Raw genomic sequence first — 22,996 nt, forward strand, 5'->3', positions numbered from 1 at the left:
CCATGCTGCTCCAAATCAAACATATTCAGCTGCAATCTGTAAATACCTCAAAAACCCCTTAAAGGTGATTTATGTTTTGGATTATGAGATGACAACTTGATGCATAATGCTGATAGCATTACGCACATTACTAACCTCTAGAGCTTTGGAACGGTTGGCAAGAAGTTTCTCGATTCCACGTGCAGCTTTTGCCACCAGTTGTGTAGCGTTGTTTTGCTTCACAACATAGTGTCTCTGAAATTGCTGGAAAATCTGAGAGAGAAAGTCAGAGAGAGAGATGTTTAAGGTTTCAGGTTTACTTGATGGAATTTGTCTCAAAAGCCATTACTTATGAGCAGATGGAAAGAAAAAGCAAAAAAACCCTCGTTGACTCTTGTAATGTCACAGCCTTCACAGACAGCACAGCATTCATTAAAAACATACCTGCAAATCTAATTAGTGTAATGCAAAAACAGTCATGACAGATGAGAAATGCATGTTAAATATTAAAGCTGGTATAATAAAATGTATATTGATTAGACAATATGTTTCAGACTTTGCTTAACCAAACAGGCAATTATCTAGCAGTTAGAAGGTCGACTGTAAAACATTTATAATGAGGATGAGCTGAAAAGAATGAAAAAGAATAACAAATAACAAAACATAATATATTAAATATAATATGTTAACATCAAGGCTGAAATAAGAATGTTCAGTTCAGCTGCCATCAATATTGTTGCGAAAGGAGGGATATACTTCCCATGTAGGTTTGAGGATGTTTATATTTGATAAATTGTGATTTTCATATATACAGTTTAGGTCAAAAGTTTACATACACTTTGCAGAATCTGCAAAATGTTAACTATTTTACCAAAATAAGAGGGATCATACAAAATACATGTTCTTTTTTATTTAGTAAATCCGTCAAAATGCCTGAAAATCCTTCGGGTCCCACAAATTCTTTGGTTTTTTTAGCATTTTTGTGTATTTGAACCCTTTCCAACAATGACTGTATGATTTTGAGATCCATCTTTTCACACTGAGGACAACTGAGAGACTCATATGGAACTATTACAGAAGGTTCAAATGCTCACTGACAAGGGTGTAAACTTTTTAACAGAATGAAGATGTGTACATTTTTCTTATTTTGCCTAAATATCATATTTTTTTCATTTAGTACTGCCCTTCAAAAGCTAAAAAAGATACTTACATGTTCCCCAGAAGACAAATAAGTTGAATTGACCCTGATCTTTAAATTCTAATTGTTTTCACCCTTGGCTCTTAATGCATTATGTTTTCTTTTAAAGTATCAGTGAGTATTTAAACCTTCTGTAATAGTTGCATAGTCCCTCAGTTGTCCTCAGTGTGAAAAGATGGATCTTAAAATCACACAGTCATTGATGGAAAGGGTTCAAATACACAAAAGTGCTAAATAACCAAAGAATTTGTGTGACCTGAATTTTTTTTCTGAAGAAAGGCAGGCAGTTTAAACTGTTCAGGAACTCCAGAACAAGTATCACTAAACAGCAACAAAAAAAAAAAAAACTTTTGAACAGGGTCATTTTTTATGAATTCAACTATTATTTTCTCTTGTGGACTGTATGTAAACATATTTTATGTGAAATATCTTATTTAGGTCAGTACTAAATAAAAAAATAACATCCTTTTTGTATGATCCCTCTTATTTTGGTAAAATAATATTTTGCAGATTCTGCAAGGTGTATGTAAACTTTTGACTTCAACAGTATTTACTTAGTGTAATTGTGGCATTAAAACACATTGTAAAGGACTGGGGTTAGATCAGTGAGTGTATGTGATCCTGTAACAAATAAATCCTCACCCATTATATATGACATGAACAATCTTTGGTTCAGAGAAAACAATGAACCTCATGACCTCCATAAGATGACCACAAGTACTGTTAAAATTCACCACCAAGTTTAACTGCTGGCAGCAGGCATTGTGAGTTGATGAAATCTTTGACTTTCTCACACAGTAAATAGTCTTTGCGCATTGGCCTTGGACATAAACACTTTCAGAATGGCAAAGCGCATGACGTACAGCGCAAGGATTTGTTGAGACTGGGTGACAGATATGCTGATGCAGTTTTGCTCCTTTTGAAGTTGTTCTAGTTCACCCGAAATGAAACTCTGTAATCATTTATTCACCTTCATGTCACGACTTTCTTTCATCCATGAAACGAGAACGTCTCGGGTTACGTATGTAACCTTAGTTCCCTGAGGGAACGAGACGCCGCGTCTAGAAACGCTATGGGGAACGCCATTGGCGGGCCGCACTCTGAATCATGTCTACAACCAATGAAATGACGGGAGTGACGTCACAGGCGCGGTGACGTCATCGACCAGGAAGTATAAAGCACGTGCGTTTGAAGCCCGCGGCAGCTCTAAGGAATGAAGCGAGCGCCGCAGGGGCGGGAATTATGGTCCGAGACGCGGCGTCTCGTTCCCTCAGGGAACTAAGGTTACATACGTAACCCGAGACGTTCCCTTCCGGGAACTCGAGCCGCGTCTAGAAACGCTATGGGGACCGAGACTACCAACGCCCCCATAATTTCCAGGACCCTGCGCTGTGTCTGCTTGACCAGGGTGGAAAGAAAAGGAGCCCTTGTCTAGCATTCCGCGGACAAGAAGGCCCTGTGGACCTCGGCCCTCGGGCACATGAGGAAAGGTAGTCTTCCTCTGTCTGGTCGCCAGCCAGAGCGAGAGGTACTCCGCGGCCCTCAGGCACACGCAGAGTCTTAGTCCTTTGTCTGGGAGATAGCCAGAACAAGAGGGACTGCAATAACCACTGTCTATGTGGACAGAAGGAAAGTGGTCCTCGGTCCTCAGACCCACGAGGACGGTGTACTCGACCTCAAGAGTACTCCTCGGCCCTCAGGCTCGCGAGGAGAAAGTAGTCCTTTGTCTGGGGTTCCGCCAGAGCAAGAGGGACTCAAGAGCTCGGCCTGGTACTCCGCCAGGACGCGAGGGAATAAGCCTTTGTCTAGCCTTGTGCGGACAAGAGGGCACTGCAGTCCCCGGCCCTCAGGCACACGGGGAGGACAGTATGGGCCTCTGCTTGGTAGCCAGCCGGTGCAGGAGGCACTCCTCGGCCCTCGGGCAGACGAGGAGTCTTAGTCCTTGGTCTGGGAAAGGCCAGAACCAGAGGGACCGAAGTACACTCGGTCTGGTGGACTTCCAGAACGCGAGGAAGATAAACCATTGTCTAGTGTTCCACGGACAAGAGGGTGATATGATCCTCGGCCCTCGGGCTCACGAGGATGGAGTTCTCGACCTTTGCCTGTTTACATTAATAGGTGCAGAGGGAGAGACGGACCTCAGCCAGGTGGTCCACCTCTGTCTGGTCGCCAGCCAGAACGAGAGGTACTCCTCGGCCCTCGGGCTCACGAGGAGAGGTAGTCCTTTGTCTGGGGTTCTGCCAGAGCAAGAGGGACTCAAGAGCTCGGCCTGGTACTGCTCCAGGACGCGAGAGAATAAGCCTTTGTCTAGCTTTGTGCGGACAAGAGGGCACTGCAGTCCCCGGCCCTCAGGCACACGGGGAGGACAGTATGGGCCTCTACCTGGTAGCCATCCAGTGCAAGAGGCACTCCTCGGCCCTTAGGCAGACGAGGAGTCTTAGTCCTTGGTCTGGGAAAGGCCAGAATCAGAGGGACCGAATTACGCTCGGTCTGGTAATCTTGCCAGCACGCGAGGGAAATGGACCATTGTCTAGCATTCCGCGGACAAGAGGGTTGTAAGATCCTCGGCCCTCGGGCACACGAGGATAAAGCAGACCTTCCACTGGGCTTACGTAATCAATGCAAGGGGCACTCCTCGGCCCTCGGGCACGCGAGGAGTCTTAGTCCGTTGTCTGGGGAGGCCAGAACAAGAGGGACCGAGCCATACTTTGTCTTAGCCTTGCCAGGTCGTAAGCCGTAGAGAGAGGTACTCCTCGGCCCTCAGGCACTCGAGGAGTCTTAGTCCTTTGCCTGGGGTTACGTCAGAGCAAGAGGGACTGAATGAACTTGGCCTGGTGAGCCTACCAGGGCTTGAGAGGGAGAACCTTTGTCTAGCTTTCTACGGACAAGAGGTGAAGTGATCCCCGGCCCTCAGGCCCACGGGGAGTAATAGTCCTTTGTCTGGAATTCGCCAGCCCAAGAGGGACTGAGTGAGCTCGGCCTGGAAACCATCGCAGGACACGAGAGAATTGTCTTTTGTCTAGTCTTCCACGGACAAAAGGCTTCAAAGATCCGAAAAACGCTCCTCGGCCCTCAGGCACACGAGGAGGATGTGGCGAGTAGCGACTTCTCTTCTTTTAACTAAAAGAATGCGCCTAGAGAAGTCTCCTCCTGGCTAGGGAGATGGCTGATCTTAGTGGCTTTTCTCTAAGTTGAGTCTAAGACGAAGGAGCCTGGAGCGGCTCTGAGGTCGATTTCATAAAACCTGACGAAGGTCAGGGGCGAGGACCAACCCGCAGCATTGCAGATGTCCTGGATGGGGACACCTGCCGTCAGAGCTTTCGAGGCTGAGAGGCCTCGAGTGGAGTGAGCCTTGATTCCGATCGGTGATGGGAGACCGGAGGACTCATAAGCAGTAGATATAGCATCAATGATCCATCTACTAATAGTAGGCTTAGCAGCCGGGAGGCCCTTCTTTGGAGGGCCATAACAGACGAACAGCTGTTCTGATTTGCGCCACAGGGCAGCTCTGTGGACGTATGCATCTAATGCTCTGACTGGGCACATGCAATTGAACTTCCTGTGATCCGGCTCCAGGAAAGGAGGAGGATAGAACGCTTGTAGCGTGATAGGCTGTGGTGCTAGGGACGGGACCTTCGGTACGTACCCGACTCTGGGGTAAAGAAAAGCTTTGGCCATCCCAGGGGCAAAGTCTAAGTGAGAAGGGGCCACTGAAAGGGCCTGAAGGTCCCCTACTCTCTTTAGAGAGGTGAGAGCTAACAAGAGCGCTGTCTTAATGGTAAGCATGCGATCTGTGATCTCCTCTATGGGCTCAAATGGAGGCTTGCATAGAGCTTCTAGCACGACAGCTAGGTCCCACGTGGGAACCCTGGGTTTCACTCGAGGCCTCAACCTGAGTGCACCACGGAGGAAACGAATGACCAAGGGGTCTCTGCCCACTGAGAGGCCACCGTGAGGGGCGTGGAAGGCAGATATAGCCGCCACGTACACCTTCAGAGTGGAGTGAGCTAGCCCTGCGGAGAGGCGAGTTTGTAGGAACTCCAGAACTGTACCGATCGGGCAGTTAACTGGGTCACAGCTGTGTTCGTAGCACCATCTAACAAACAGGTTCCACTTAAGGCCATAAAGTTTCCTCGTAGAGGGAGCTCTGGATTGAAGAAGGGTCTCAACAACCTCGGTTGAGAGACCAGCTTCTATGAGTTGCGCCCCCTCAGGGGCCACACCCATAACTTCCACCTCTCTGGGTGGGGGTGGCAAACTGCGCCCCCAGCCTGAGACAGGAGGTCCCTCCTGACGGGAATCTCCCATGGAGAGCCGTCGAGGAGGGAGACTAGGTCTGAGAACCATACTCGGGCCGGCCAGTACGGGGCTACTAGCAACAGCCGTACTCGGAACCGGCGTACTCTTTCCAGAACTCCCGGGAGCAGAGCGATCGGGGGAAAGGCGTACAGACGAAGCCTCGGCCACGTCTGTACCATAGCGTCCAGTCCAAGAGGAGCTGGAGGAACTAGAGAGAACCAGAGGGGACATTGCGATGTCTCTCGAGTCGCGAAGAGGTCCACCTGAGCCTGGCCAAACTTTCTCCAAATCTGTTTCACTACTACTGGGTGAAGCATCCATTCCCCGGGCCTCGGCCCCTGCCTCGACAGGACGTCTGCTCCCACATTCAGATGTCCAGGAATGTGGACTGCTCTCAGGGAGAGAAGCTTTCCTTGAGACCACAGGAGGATCCGGTACGCCAGCTTGAACAAGGGGCGTGAGCGGATCCCTCCTTGATGGTTTATATAATAAACTACCGCAGTGCTGTCTGTGCGGACCAGTACGTGGCGGTTTCTTAGGTCTGGAAGGAAATACTTCAGGGCCTGGAACACAGCTAGCATCTCGAGGCAATTTATGTGCCATGAGAGATGGTGAGGGCTCCACAGGCCTTGGGCTGAGCGGCCACTCATGACCGCTCCCCATCCAGTGAGGGATGCGTCTGTCGCTAGCGTGACACGGCGACAAGGGGCTCCCAGAACTGGACCCTGAGAGAGGAACCAGGGTTTCTTCCACATGGCCAAGGCACGTAGGCAGCGCCGCGTGACCTTGATCTTGCGAAACGGGTTTCCCCTCGGGGAGAACCCCCTGGTTTTGAGCCACCACTGTAGTGGTCTCATGTGCAGCAGTCCAAAAGGTATCACGTTGGATGCGGCTGCCATAAGACCTAACAGTACTTGGAACTGTTTGACAGTGAGTGACTGGCCTAGCTTGACCGCATTTACTGCAGTAAGGATCGACTCGATCCGAGCAGGTGACATTCGTGCCTGCATCGTGGTCGAATCCCACACCACGCCTAAGTAAGTGGTCCTCTGTAGTGGAGAAAGTACACTTTTCTTGGCGTTGAGTCTCAACCCTAGATCTTTCATATGAGCGAGAACGACACCTCGATGTTGAACCGCTAACTGCTCTGAGCTGGCTAGGATGAGCCAGTCGTCTATGTAGTTGAGTATGCGGATGCCCTGGAGTCGCAGAGGAGCCAGCGCAGCATCCACACATTTCGTGAAAGTGCGGGGAGAGAGAGCTAGGCCGAAAGGAAGTACCCTGTACTGGTAAGCTTTGCCCCTGAAAGCGAACCTGAGGAACTTCCTGTGTTGAGGAAGGATGGAGACGTGAAAATATGCGTCTTTTAGATCTATCGTGACAAACCAGTCCTCGGACCTGATTTGTGACACTACATGCTTAATAGTGAGCATTCTGAACTTCAGTTTCTTTACTGAGCGGTTCAGCTGCCTGAGATCTAATATGGGCCGAAGCCCTCCATCCTTCTTGGGAACGATGAAGTACCGGCTGTAGAACCCGGATTCTCTGTGTTGAGGAGGGACCACCTCGATGGCCTCCTTCCTCAAGAGAGTTACTACTTCTTGTTCCATTACCAGACCCTGCTCGGGGCTCACCAGAGTTGGAAATACCCCGCTGAAAGGTGGCGGCTTGGCGCCAAACTGAATGCAGTACCCTTTCTCTACAGTGCGCAGGACCCATGTGGAGACGTTCGGCAGTAGTTTCCACGCTGCCAGAAAATCTACTAAGGGAACCAGCCTCTCGAGACTGGCTTCTGGATTTGTTTGAGGGGCTAGTTCGGGGACCTGTAACAGCGTACTGGCAGGAGACTCCTGAACTAGCTTCTTTGAAGACCCCCGTAGGGGTTGCGAACTTCCTAGGGCCACTACGTTTCCGGGTGGAACAGCTAGAAAATGGTGTTCGCGGGAGATTGCCGCGCCCTGATTTTTTAACACTGGCAGAGTTAGCTGACAAATCTCCTGAGGGCCCCGAGGGGGCTCGGTGACCACAAACTGTGGCGCCGAATAAACCCCCTCGAGAGGGGCTGCCCTCAATGACCCTGGTGCCTGACCGTCAGGGCCGTTTGGCCGAGGACCTCTTTGACTGGAGGACGACCCTCAGGTCGGGCCTCTTCTTAGAGGCCCCCGGCCTAGAGCGTTGCCGACCCCGTCCTCTAGGACGAACCGGAGGAGCGCGGGCGGCAACGCTCTGTTTCTGTGCCTCTCTGTGTGAGGAGCTCGTTGACGGCTGAGGCTGCTCCCGTCCAGCAGCCTCAGAGGAGTAAACGCGGCGAGGGAGGTACGTCCTGAACGCCGCTGCCTGCTTCCTGGCCTCCTGGTGCCTGGCGACAACTGTGTCCACCGAGGCACCGAAGAGGCCGGAGCTTGGCTCTATGGGGGCGTCCAGGAGTGTTGCCCTGTCCTTATCTTTTAGTGCGGACAGGGACAACCAGAGATGCCTCTCCGCGGCCACCAGGGCTGCCATAGACCGACCCACTGCACGGGCGGTCTCCTTGGTGGCGCGGAGGGCGAGGTCTGCTGTGCGCCGCATCTCTGAGATGTTAACCTCCTCGCCGTCGTTAAACTCCTTCAGCAGGTCAGCCTGGTAAGCCTGAAGGATGGCCATGATGTGCAAACATGAACCAGCCTGACCTGCTGCCGTATATGCCTTGCCCACCATGATGGATGTGGATTTTAATGGCTTGGTGGGCAAGGACGGAGCCTTCAGGGACGATGCCGAACCGGGTGCCTGATAGCCCGCGAGCGTCTGTTCTACCCGTGGCATCGCCCTGTAACCGTACTCCTCCGTACCCCCCACGTTAGCATAACTCTCAGTGGGGTTATAGAGGCGGAAGGAGTACGGCTTCCCCCAGGATCTTGAGATCTCTTTGTGCAGATCTGGGAAGAATGGAAGGCTCCGTTTGGGAGGTGCTGACCTTGTCCGCAGGAAGCGATCATCTAACTTGCTTCCCTGCGGCTCATGATGTTGCTCTGCGGGCCATGAGATGTTTAGTTTGGCTACCGCATGGGTCAGCACCTCCACGAGCTCCTCGTACTGAGGCGAACGGGGTGGCTGTGGTGTGTCCTCCAGGCTTTCCATATCAACCTCCTCGGAGGAAGATATGTGGAGCTCTGGGATCTCTTCTTGGAGGGAAGAGGCCGCAGTGCGGGCTTCCTCATCCAATAGGAGATCGCTCGCGCCGCTGAGTGAGGGAGGAGATAGGGGGTCACCCGTCTCCAAACCCTCCAGCAGATCGAGCTGCGAGCCCCACGAGTGGCGCAACCGCTCCGCCTCGGCGGCAGCGGGGCCAGACCCGCGAGGCACGCTGGTGAAAGCCCCCTCCTCGAAGAGGGCTTTCCGGGAACGGAGCACCCGCAGCGGCAGGCGTTCACACTGCGGACAGTCAGCCTTTTCGAGGGCTGACTGTGCGTGCTCCGGTCCCAAACACACCACACATAGACTGTGTGTATCCCCACCAACAATAAAGCGTTGGCAGGGAGGAACACACGGTCTATGTCTTCTAACAGCCACCAAACTTTTCTTTTCTGGTTTTAAAGGTTGTTTTGAAGCCATTTTACTCAAAAGAAATGCGTGCAAACTGGCACAATAAACAGCAAAATGGCAGACAGACAGACACAGAGCGCTCTCGCTGAATGACAAAAGCTGCCGCGGGCTTCAAACGCACGTGCTTTATACTTCCTGGTCGATGACGTCACCGCGCCTGTGACGTCACTCCCGTCATTTCATTGGTTGTAGACATGATTCAGAGTGCGGCCCGCCAATGGCGTTCCCCATAGCGTTTCTAGACGCGGCTCGAGTTCCCGGAAGGGAACTCTAGAACTACTGCACTAGCAAGTCCCATTCATTTTCTGCACAGGGAAATTGATATTTAAGGACAACTTCTAAAACTAAGACTGACTATAAACTTGAATTTTGTTAACCAATGGTGTCCACATTTTTCTTCCCGTAAATTTTATGGGTCTGGCTTCTGGTGTCATCTTAATTATGAGCACACTGGTTTGTAATGCAAATAGTTTTACCATTTATTGCATGTTGTTTATCTCGTTATTTCCCTATAGCGGCTAATGAACTGGAAGTTTCACCATCAGCCTTGATTATTTCAACTTACTTTCGAATTTCAATATAATTCCGTAACCACATTGACTTCTGTGACTCACATTGTATTTGTTGCAGTATATAAAATGTTCATAGCTGCATAAAATTTGTTTAGCGTCTTACTTTTTGGAGCTTTTGTATGCCGGTCTCAGCATCGATCAACTGCACTAGCTCCTCCTGCATCTGCATCGCCCATTTCCGGGTCCTGTAAACACAAAGAACCAATCAGATTTAGTTATTAATCACTGATCTCACATCTTCAAGAACACTTTAAGTACTTCTTCAATACCAGAGCAAAAACAGAGGGCACTAGACACTCCTCAACGTTATCACAACGTCAATCATTGCAAAGTTGAGAGTGAATCCAATATTTATATATCAAATTCTGGATGGATTATATGTGACACTGGACCACAAAATCAGTCGTAAGTAGCACGGATATATTTGTAGCAATAGCCAACAATACATTGTATGGCTTAAAATTATTGATTTTTCTTTTATGTCAAAAATCATTACGATATTAAGTAACGATCATGTTCCATGAAGATATTTTGTAAATATCCTATCATAAATATATTAAAACTTAATTTTTGACTAGTAAAATGCATTGCTAAGAACTTAATTTGGACAACTTTAAAGGCGATTTTCTCAGTATTTAGATTTTTTTGCACCCTCAGCTTGTCAAATATGTTGTATCTCGGCCAAATATGGTCCTATCCTAACAAAGCTTATTTGTTCAGCTTTCAGCTAATGTATACATCTTAATTTCCAAAAATTGACCCTTATGACTGGTTTTGTGGTCCGAAGTCACAGAGTTTAGAAAGCCTGCAAAGCTTGCTCCCGTATTTATTATTACAAATCATTAAAAGTCATCTTAGTTCATAGCTTTGTACTGTAGCTTCTGGTCACACAGCAAAAAAGTTATGTTCTTAATCAGTATTTTGTGTCTTGTGTAACTGTCTAAAGATTTTTTAATTTATTTTTGCAACAATATTGATGACAACTGAACTGAACATTCTAGGGATGCACCGATATGAATCGGCCGATCATGCTTGCGCGTTTTGTCAGTAAAGCCGGTTCTGTAATCAGCGGTAAATGCCATCAGGTGCGTGATTTCACGTTGAGCCGTATATACTACACACAGCCGTTGTTTACCGACGAGCTGCGCAAATCAATGTTCATTATCAGTGTGAATGTGCGCAGCTCCTCAGTGAACAACGGCTGTGTGTAGTATATACGGCTCAACGTGAAATCACGCACCTGATGGCATTTACCGCTGATTACAGAACCGGCTTTACTGACAAAACGCCGGGTAAAAAAGTTATCGACCGATACATATCGTGCATCCCTAGAACATTCTTATTTTGGCCTTGATGTTAAAATATTACATTTAATATATTATGTTTTCTTATTTGTTATTCTTTTCAGCACATCCTCATTATTAATGTTTTACAGTCTACCTTCTAACTGCTAAATAACTGCATGTTTGGTTTAGCAAACTCTGAAACATATTCTCTATACCTTTTTTAAAGGAAAATTACATGAGATAATAAGTAGTGTTTTCTATGAAAATGATCAAAATGAAGTGAGTTTATGATTAAAATTAAAAGAGAAAACATTCCCCACTGACATATTTGTTCTTGTTTTAAACAAACTTAATTTTGTTCAGTTTTTTTTTTTTGAAGAAAACAAGACTTCACATCTTCATTTTGCATCTCAAATAAGAAAAATATTCATTCCATTCAGTGCATGGAACATTTAATGAATGGCTTTATGACTTTAAAGGAACACTCCACTTTTTTTGGAAATAGGCTCATTCTCCAAAAATAAGTAGATTTTTACCATTTTGAAATCCATTCAGCCATTCTCCTGTTCTGGCGATATCACTTTTAGCATAGCTTAGCATAGATCATTGAATCCTATTAGACCAATAGCAGCGCGTTCAAAAATGAACGAGTTTCAATATTTGTCCTATTTAAAACTTGACTCTTCTGCAGTTATATTCTGTACTAAGATGGGCGGAAAATGTAAAGAAGTGATTTTTCTAGGCCGATAAGATTAGGAACTACACTCCCATTCCGGCGTAATCGTCAAGGAAGTTTGCTGCCGTAACATGGCCGAAGCAGGCGCAGTAATATCACACAGTACATTGCAGCACAATGTGACCAACTGCATGCACAGGGAGTGTTCCTCGTTGGAACCTAGCTGGGAACTCATTTCAGGCGCTGCGTGATATTACTGCACCTGCTGTGTCCATATTACGGCTGCAAACTTCCTTGACTATTACACCGGAATGGGAGTGTAGTTCCTAATCTTATCGGTCTAGAAAATCGCATCTTTACATTTTCCGCCGGTCTTAGTACACGATATAACTGCAGAAGAGTCAAGTTTTAAATAGGACAAATATTTAAACTCGTTGGTCATTTTTGAACACGATGCTACTGGTCTAATAGGATTCAATGATCTATGCTAAGCTATGCAAAAAGTGATATCGCCAGAACAGGAGAACGGCTGAATGAATTTCACAACGGTAAAACTCAACTTATTAAATCGGGGGGAGTACATAATATCAGTGCAGTTTCCAACAGAAATGAACACTAAAGGCTGTAAAACAGCAAGCACTTGTAATAATTTTCGTACACAGTTATGATTACAGTTCCATATGTTTCACTCTCCGGATGTAACAAACTTGCGTGGTAGCTCAGCTGGCACGAAATTGGACTTAGGATGCAAAATCCTAGGGTACAAATCCTGTCAAAAACATGATTCACGATGAAAGCTGAGAGATGAGAGATCGAAAAACAAGCTTAAAACGGCATGCTTGCGATCAAGTTTTTAGCTCACATTTGCTTTTGTTCATACTATCGGGTAAGTTTAGGTCTAGTGTAGATGGTACGTTATTTTAAAACATCACAGAGCATTAGAGTTATACGATTTCGACAGAGTGGACAACTTGCAATTTTTTGCCCAGCCTTACTTATTTGAAACAGAATATATAGACGATAAACTAGATATATGACGTTCTTCATCAGAATACCATTTCCTGCGCCAGCAGCACCACACGCATACGTTGTGATATTCACGCATCAAAGACTGACACGGAAGAGAAGAATTTGTTCAATAAAGTCATTATTTTTGTGTTCTTTGCGCATGAAAACGTGACTGCTGATGGACTGATGGTCACGTGGACTATTTTAACAATGTCCTTGAATGTTTCAGTTGTGTTGGTGTCTATACAGGGTCAGAGAGCTCTCGGATTTCATCAAAAATATCTGAATTTGTGTTCTAAAGATGAATGAAGGTCTTACAGCTTTGGAATGACATGAGGGTGAGTAATTAATGACAGAATTTTAATTTTTGGGCGAACTATCCTTTTAATTTGATATGACATGAAGGGAACTATGTATAAGACCAATGATTATACATTTTTAAACCCCGCCCACAGTCTCAGATTAGCCCTCTGCTGACCAGCCACCTGCTGTTTTAAATACTCAACATAAATCTAAAACTGTTGAGCAGACAACATGCATTGCGCCTCCAAGGGCACTATAACACTATAGGAGCCCGTTAAAGCAAAGCAGAATGAGTGTGGGGCAGAGGGAGAGAGAGAGAGAGAGAGAGAGAGAGAGAGAGAGAGAGAGGGGGGTGTAAAGGGTGGGATATGGGTGTCGTGTAAGTGAATCCGTACCGAGGTCCTTATCCTGTCACCACCACTATGAATCTTACCAATGTGACTCAAAGCCACGGCAGCAGAGCGTGTTGAATGTATGCGAGATGTCCAACAGCATAAAACACAAACCACCGCACACACAAAACAACGGCTGCAGAAAATACCCTCTTGCTGGAGGGTGATTAATTTGGTTTTAGTGGGAACATTTTCTTTTAAAAAAAAACGGTAATCTGAGACAAGGGACCACGTGTGGAAAGACAGTATATTTAGCCATGAGAACTAACCACCAGAGGCCTCGGCTTCAGGCAAGGCTGGTATGAGCATATTTATGCCATATGAATGTAGCAAACAATAGCACTGCATGGATATGTGTCACTCACACACTGTTAAACTTGCACACAGATGAAATTACCCATAGCAGATCTATACAGGTGGAGCTGGGGAAGGTGAAGGGTTTCTAAAAGTGTGCTGCGAAACGCTACAGCAAACACCGGTTTGCTACAAATAATAAATGATAAATAAAAATTAAAAAAAACATTTAGTATATATTTTGATAGCATATGCTATCTGATTGAAAAGAGACCCTATATTGCTCATAGCCAACAACTTGACAATAAAATTTCAAATCTGCATCTGTAACAGAAACTGCTGTCCTGCAAGCTCATCTGTCTAGAAGAAAAAAATAAATAATAATTTATGCAGAACAGCTTAAACAAGCCTTATGCCAAATCAATTCCTCTCTATGATTCTGGTGAGATGAATCATCGAAACTAATCATTGTTATGGATCAGGAGTGCCAGAACGTAGCTCATTCAACAACGCATGAAGATGGGAAAAGGCTGCCAGCCCCTTTTAGTTTAGCTGATGAAATTCGATTGAAACTCTCTTCATGAAATTACAACAGCAGTATGATCATAACCACCACAGAAGCCATGAAAACAGAGCACATACATGCTAAGTATAGTGTGCTACAGCTTGAGGGAAAATGGATGTGGTGGAAAAAAAAAAAAAAAAAGAAGGACGGAAACTTGGAGCAGTGAATGGAAAATTGAGATAAGATCCCGTTCGAGATCCCCCTCCCCCCCTCCAAGTCCTCTGGAAAGGGAAGCTGGGGGCAGGGGCGACCCGGCGAGCTGTAAAACATTACGTACTGTAAATAGTTTATGAAGTGCTTTGACTCATTTAAGAATTCAGACCTCATTTTCTTGCAAAATTGCGTACTCACAGTCAATACAATGTACGGTCAGAAATTACATTAGGAAACAGGTTGAAACAATCAGTCTCTGGAACTATAGCAAACTATAACAATCAGTGGGAACTATATTTATTTTAGTAGAGGGAAGAATGCATGTTAATTTTTTATATTTAGTACTGACCTGAATAAGATATTTCACATAAAAGACGTTTACATGTAGTCCACAAGAGAAAACAACTGTTGATCCTGTTGTCCTGAACAGTTAAACTGCCTGCTGTTCTTCAGAAAAATCCTTCAGGTCCCACAAATTCTTTGGTTTTCCAGCATTTTTGTGTATTTGAACTCTTTACAGCAATGACTGTATGATATTGAGATCCACCTTTTCACACTGAAAACAACAGAGGGACTCATATGCAACTATTACAGATGGTTCAAAAGCTCACTGATTCTTCAGAAGGAAACACTGCATTGAGAGCCAGCGTGTGAAAACTTTTTTTATTTGAATATCAGGGAAAATGTAACTTATTTTGTCTTACGGGGAACATGCAAGTATCTTCTGTAGCTTCTGAGAGGCAGTACTAAATGAAAAAAATATGATATTTAGGCGAAATTTTAAAAAAAATGTACACATCTTCATTCTGTTCAAAAGTTTACACCCCCCGGCTCTTAATGCATTGCGTTTCCTTCTGGAGCATCAGTGAGCGTTTGAACCTTCTGTAATAGCTGCATATGAGTCCCTCAGTTGTCCTCAGTGTGAAAAGATGGATCTCAAAATCATCCAGTCATTGTTGAAAAGGGTCCAACTACACAAAAAATGCTGAAAAACCAAAGAATTTGTGGGACCTGAAGGACTTTTCTGAAGAACAGCGGGCAGTTTAACTGTTCAGGACAAACTAGGGACTTATGAACAACTATTACTAAACAAAAAAAAAAAACACAGCTGTGGATAATTCAGGTAGGAACACAATATTAAGAATCAATATTAAGAATACCCAGAATTTTGAACTGGGTAATTTTTATAACGATATGTAAACGTCTTTTATGTGAAAGATCTTATTCAGGTCAGTACTAAATAAAAATAATATGCATTTTGTATGATCCCTCTTATTTTGGTCAAATAATTACCATTTTGCAGATTCTGCAAGGTGTATGTCAACTTTTGACTTTAACTGTATATATGATGGGTGAAGGAAATAAAGTCACTGAAACTACTAACATACATAGTATAAGGTTTATACTGTACCATACAAAACACAAGCTCTCTCCTGCCCTCTTTCTCTATTTTAACTCTACTCCCTGAGGAAGCCAGTGCTGTTTCTGTGTTCAGAGCTACATTAGACCTACATGTCTCCAATATTTTGGACATATATGATTTTATATGACTATAACTTTAATATTTAGTGCTAAATGGTAATATTTTTGCTTACTGCAAAAAATAGTTTTTACAGTTCTGACCTTCACATAATCCAGCAACTGTAAACTGTGAACCAATATAGAGTCTGTAAAAATATAGAATAAGAATGAACATTGCTGTCTGGAACCATGCGAGTTGTTAAATTCTGAGCCAAATGGCCTCTTAACGGTCTCCTTAATCATCAAAGGCCTCCACAAATTAAGGTCATAGATCAACAGGTGCTGCTGGTTTAAGTAGAGAATAAACATTATCAGGTGGGACAAAAATACAGTCAATCACAGTGAAATGCACACTGGGAACAAACTATAAGCAAAGCAAACATCCTATGAGATAAGACACATGACCGACCAATAGGTTCAACACACGACACATACTGTATCCATCCAATGAGGATGAGTAACACATCAAACAGCCCTAAAATAGAGTGTATGAGTCAGGATGTTGACCTCTGGCTGCAGTCCACACACCCCTACAAATACACACATAGACAAACAAATTGTATTAGGACATCTGTCCATTACACCAACAGGGACTTTGCATTCTAATTCAGAATTTCCAACTGTTCCCACAAATTAGAAGCATAGCATATTATTATCCCTCCTTCAATAAACTTGGCACAATACAGTCAGTAAAGTAACATTTGACCTGGCATCCGCCAAACCCAGACTCGTCCATTAAACTGCCAAAGAGAGAAGCATGCTTTGTACTTGATCTCTCCACAGAACATGTTTCCATTGCTCCAGAATCCATCGGTGGCATGCTTGAGGCTTACATGCAGCTTCTTAGCCATGGAAGTTTTTGTGCTGATATTAATGCCAGTGGAGATTTGGAACTCTTCATCTATGGAATCAGCAGAGCGTTGGCAACTTTTGCGCACCAAACGCCTCAATGATCCCGCTCTGTGACTTTACGCGAGACATAAACTCTGCATATTTATATCTCTCAATTTTGACTTATTTTCTCAGATTTGTGAGTAATAAAGTCCAAAATCTCTGAATTGCATGATATAAACTGCAATTCTGGCTTTTTTGTTGTAGAATTGTACAATATAAACTTGCAATTCTGTTGTTTTTTTCTCAGAATTGCATGATATAAACTCCCAGTTCTAACTTTTTTTCTCAGAATTGTGTGACATCAACTCACAATTCTGACTTTTTTTTTAGAATTGCGCAATATAAACTCACAATTTTGACTTTTTTTTCTCAGAATTGCATGATAAACACTCAATTTTGACTTTTTTTGCTCAGAATTGTGCGATATAAACTTGCAATTGTGGCTTTTTTTAAGAATTGTGAGTTTATGCCTTTTAAGAATTGTGAGTTTATGCCTTATAATTGTGACTTTATAACAGTTGTTAGTTATAAAGTGTCTCAATTCTAAGAACATAGTCTTTTTCCCTCTCAGAATTGAACTTTATTACTCACAAATCTGAGAAAATAAGTCAAAATTGAGAGATATAAATATGCAGAGTTTATGTCTCGCACTTCTGACTTTATTTTCTGCAATTGTATCACGCAATTCAGAATTGTGAGATAAAAAGTCGCAATTACCTTTTTTTTTTTTTACTTTTTATTCAGTGGCGGAAACGGGCTTCTATAATAAACATACACTATATGGACAAAAGTGTTAAAACAGACCTGATAATTATTAAATAGGTGTTTCAATCAGACCCATTGCCGCAGATTTATAAAATCAAGCACCTAGCCTTGAAGTCTGCATTTACAAGCTTTTGCGGAGAAAAAAGTCAGAATTGAGAGTTTATATCACGCAATTCTGAGGAAAAAGTCTGAATTAAGAGTTTATATCGTGCAATTCTGAGAAAAAAGGTGAGAATTGAGAGTTATATCGCACAATTTTGAGAAAAAAAATTCATATCAGACAATTCTGAGAAATAAAGTCAGAGTTGGGAGTTGATATCGGGCAATTCTGAGAAAAAAGTCTGAATTGTGAGTTTATATTACGCAATTCTGTGAAAAAATGTCAGAATTGTGAGGTAAAAGTCGCAATTACCTTTGTTGTTTTTTATTCAGCGGCGGAAAAGGGCTTCCATGGTTTGCATACAAATGTGTTAAAATAAGAATTTTAAAAATAAAAAGGATACAAAGAAGATTTTGAAGAATGTTGGTAACCAAACAGTTGTCGGTACCCACTAACTTCCATAGCATGAGAGAAAAATACTATGGAAGTCAACCATCGACCATTGGTAAAGATAAATGCTCCTGGGATCCTGGTAATAACACCAGAAACACCACTGACAACAAACAACAGGTGTGTATGTCAGCGACTAAAACTGAGCTCAATTCACGCAATCACAGCTCAGCTTTAAGCCTTCAGAGCTGAAACTCTGCTATTCCATCTCTCAGACACTAAAAAAAACTCCATATTTTTCATCAGGCCATAAGTATAAATGACCTTTGAGAATTCAGTTATTTGCTCCTTTAACCTCCGCTTCTCTGTCAAACCTTTTCAATCAGATGTCATTCAGTCATTTAATACCAGCAGAATGTAAGTACAGCACAGAAGAATAGGGTGGCATTTAATTATGTCTCTGGGGAAAATCTAGTAGCAAACCTGACACAAGAAAGCAGAAATAAACAAGCCACCTCCTTCTGCTGTTTCTCTCTCACTTCATCTGTTTAGCGCTTTCACAGCTCCATTTCTGCAACTCTCACTCTACTGTCTGTCAGTATCTATCTTGCTCTTTCTGAGGGAGAAATTTGTAAATGGAAAAACAAGGCGGGTGACTACATAGTACTGTTGTTTGGCAAGATCACGTAGAGGATAATTAACAATAGACTGTATGAATTGAGTTTTGAATTGTTAGATATATATTACCATGTATTAAGAGACATTATAAATACCTATACTGTGAAGAATAAAAATATTACATGTAAAGTATTGTCCTGAAAACATTAAGCATACGTAAACAAAGAGAAACTTAAAATATGGCTGTCAATAAAAAATTATATATAAAATAATTTAAATATTTATTTATTTAAACAGTAATATAAAAATGTATTATAAATTATTTTCTATTAATTTCTCTATTCATTTATTAGCTATATATTAAACAAACTATGGCTGTCAATATAAATTAATTATAAAGAAGTGATTAACATCTTGATTTCTGATTTCAATAAAACAGTAATATCATATTTTTGTGCCTTTTTTAAAGATTTACACAATTTGATTAAGAAAATTCCATCATAGTGAATTGAATAATTCTTACATATTTTAATTGAATAGTTGATTACGGATTGTTGAATTATTCAATTAAAATACATAAGGATTATTCAATTTGATGGAATTTTACTATTAATTAAATTGTGTAAATCTTAAAAGAATGTTTTTTTTTCTGTAATTTGTTCGAATTAACCTATTATTGGTTTATTGAGTTATTTTATAATAAATTTAATAACTGATTAATGCAATGACTTCTGACTTTAGTCAAAACTGTAATAACAAAGTCAAAATTTTTAACTAATTTATTTCAATTGTAAATATATTAAATTTATTAAATAATAAATATACTTATTTTTAAATACATTCATGTATTTATTTAATAAATTATGGCTTTCAATAGACATAAATTAAATATAAAATAACTGCAATTATTCTCACGATTTCTGATTTAATGAAACTAATAACAATGTTATAATTTGTAACTATTTATTTCATTTTTATATATTTATGTATTTATTCAACTATGGCTGTCAATAGGCATCAATTAAATATAAAATAATTATGATCAATTTAATAAACAAAAATGAATCCATAAAAACTAATTCTGTACATTTTAACTAATTAGTTTATTTATTTACCTACGCATTTATGTGTTTAATTTATTAAATAATGGTTCTCAATAGACATTAAAAAAATTAATAGACATAAATCTTATGATTTCTGATTTAATGAAACAGTAATAACAAATGTCATAATTTGTTTATTTTTTTATGTATATCAATATATTTATATATTGTTTATTAAACTATGGCTGTCAATAGACATAAAATATAAAATAACTGATTAATCTCATGATTTCTGATTTAATGAAACTACAATGTCATAATTTTTAACACTTTTTTTAATTTTTATATATTTATGTATTTATTTATTAACATTTATATTAATTTAATAAACAAAAATGAATCAAAAAAACTAAATATGTACATTTTAACTAATTTATTTATTTACGCATTTATGTATTTATTTATTCAAATATGGCTTTTAACAAACATAAATTAAATGTAACAACAATATACAATTGTTTTAATAATTTATTAAACTATGGCTGTCAAATAAATATAAATAATTATGATTAATATAATAAAAGAATGTTTAATTTTTTTATTTATTATTTTATTTTTATTTATGCATTTGTGTATTTATTTAATACACTAGGGCTTTTAATAGACATAAATTAAATATTAAAAAACTGATTAATCTCACAATTTCTGAATTTATTTCAATCGTAATATCAAAATCATAAATGTATTATTTTTGTATTATTTTTTTTCCCCTGAACTTTTCCACAGATCCCCTATAATTTTCCTGGAATTGTGCAAATTTATTATTATTATTATTACTAAATAAAGCAGGTACTAAAATAATACAGACAGCATGTGCAAATAAACAATGCTAAAAGTTGCGGTTCATTCTTAAAATATTCCCTCCTTTTTGTCAGTGGCAAAGATTCTTGAACAGAAAAGGTTTGATTCAATCACACTCAGTAAGATACAAGAGCTGTAAATCAAGTTCTATCTGTGTGTTTATGTGAGAAATGTGTGAAAAAGACAGAGAGAGAAAGAGAGTCAGGTAAACCCTGACAAAAGAAATCATTTAGCATTTTCACAATTTTCAAAAATTTAATTAACGCTGCATATGAATATTTCATGTTAACTCATTCATTACCAACAATGGATCGGAGCAGGACTATTATAGGACCATACAAAATGCACGTTCTCAGGAACTCACATTAATCTGAGGTAACCCAGTGTGTTGCATTTGCATGCTCTGTTAACCAGCGATGACACCCATGATAAAAGAACACCAGAGAGCATTCAGTGGGGCACTGTGACCCACCTGCAACCCAAATTCTGTTGGCCCGCTATATTCAGCACAGTACCGTCAGCACAACTTACGCGGCTCTCGATCCCGCTGTGCCGAGGTGGGAGGGGCTGCAGCCAGACAAAGTCACAGTGACATTGTGAACGACCAGGGATGTTCTCCTAATACAGACTGTTGTATTATTAGAAACTGTTGAAACGGAGCCAGCCCACATAGCCATGCTTTTAGGCACTCGTTTTATGCACACAAAGAGATATAGTGCCATGAAAAGGTATGTGAACCCACTGGAATCAGTTGGCTTTCTGTATTACTTGGCCATAAAATATCTTCTGATCTTCATCAAAGTCACAAATACTGGCAAACTTCAGCTAACAACACGTCTTTCGTGTCTTCTGTCATGTCTTTTTTTATTAAACACATCTCACTTTTTGTCTTCTTGCAAAAACGTACATACTATATCTTCTGTAGATTCAGAAGGGCAGTATTAAATGAAAAAATATGATATTTAAATAAAATAAGGTAATACTTAACTGTGTATGAGGTAAAGCTTCAAAAGAGAAGAAAACAAAGCATAAATGTATCATATAAGTGGTCTATGTGACCCAGTGCAAGCCTTCTGAAGGCATTTAACTGATTTGTGTCAGGAACAGATGGTGAACTGTATCTTTAAAGCAATATTTCAGTCAAAAATTAAAATTCTACCATCGTTTTTGAAACACAAATGAAGACATTCTGAAAGAAACCTGAGAGATTAAAAGTCTATTCCACCAAAAGTTATGGATTACTTTTATGATGTCTTTATGAACTTTTTGAAGCTTAAAAGTTTTGATTTTCACTGGAAGGACAGAAATCTATGGAGGCCCATTTCCGCCACTGAATTAAAATAAACTTTACTTGCTACTCTTTATCTAACAATTCTAACTTTAAAACTTGCAATTGTGAGTTTTAAACAGAATTTAGTAAAACTCACAATTGTGAGTTTTAATATGCAATTCTAACTTTAAAACTTGCAATTGAGTTTATATCTCTCAATTCTCACTTTATAGCTTGTGAGTTTATATCGGACTATAACTCGCAATTGTGAGTTTAAATCTTGCAATTCTAACTTTAAAACTTGCAATTGTGAGTTTTAACTCGCAATTTTAACTTTAAAACTCACAAATGTAAGTTTATCTCTCAACTCTCACTTTATAGCTTGTGAGTTTATATCTCGCATTTTTGCTCCTATAACTCACAAATATGAGTTTATAAATCGCAATTCTGACTTTATAACTCGCAATTGTGTTTATATCTTGCAATTCTGACTTTATAACTTGTATGTTTATATCTCGCAATTTTGACTTTATTCGAGTTTAAATCTTGCAATTCTGACTTTATAACTTGTACGTTTATATCTCGCAATTCTGACTATACCTCGTAATTCTCAATTGTGAGTTTATATCTTGCAATTCTGACTTTATAACTTGTACGTTTATATCTCGCAATTCTGACTATACCTCGTAATTCTCAATTGTGAGTTTATATCTTGCAATTCTGACTTTATAACTTGTACGTTTATATCTCGCAATTCTGACTTTATACCTCGTAATTCTCAATTGTGAGTTTATATCTTGCAATTCTGACTTTATAACTTGTACGTTTATATCTCGCAATTCTGACTTTATACCTCGTAATTCTCAATTGTGAGTTTATATCTTGCAATTCTGACTTTATAACTTGTACGTTTATATCTCGCAATTCTGACTTTATACCTCGCAATTCTCAATTGTGAGTTTATATCTTGCAATTTTGACTTTACAACTTGTACGTTTATATCTCGCAATTCTGACTTTACAACTTGTACGTTTATATCTCGCAATTCTGACTTTATGACTTGTACGTTTATATCTCGCAATTCTGACTTTATGACTTGTACGTTTATATCTCGCAATTCTGACTTTATAACTTGTACATTTATATCTCGCAATTCTGACTTTATGACTTGTACGTTTATATCTCGCAATTCTGACTTTATAACTTGTACATTTATATCTCGCAATT

The 22,996-nt window shown here is 41.0% G+C and overlaps 1 protein-coding gene across 1 annotated transcript in view; it reads right to left on the bottom strand.

Annotated features, from left to right (window-relative positions):
- Positions 1 to 22,996, bottom strand: part of cacna2d1a (calcium channel, voltage-dependent, alpha 2/delta subunit 1a) — a 150,021-nt gene that overhangs the window by 114,733 nt on the left and 12,292 nt on the right. Inside the window, exons 2-3 of the mRNA XM_073838849.1 lie at positions 9,734 to 9,815; positions 136 to 252 (exon numbers count right to left, since the gene is read on the bottom strand). Of these exons, the coding sequence (XP_073694950.1) occupies positions 136 to 252; positions 9,734 to 9,815 (199 nt within the window). The remainder of the gene's footprint in view (positions 1 to 135; positions 253 to 9,733; positions 9,816 to 22,996) is intronic.

The sequence above is a fragment of the Garra rufa genome, chromosome 4, assembly GCF_049309525.1.
Source record: "Garra rufa chromosome 4, GarRuf1.0, whole genome shotgun sequence".
Classification (NCBI taxonomy): Eukaryota; Metazoa; Chordata; class Actinopteri; order Cypriniformes; family Cyprinidae; genus Garra; species Garra rufa.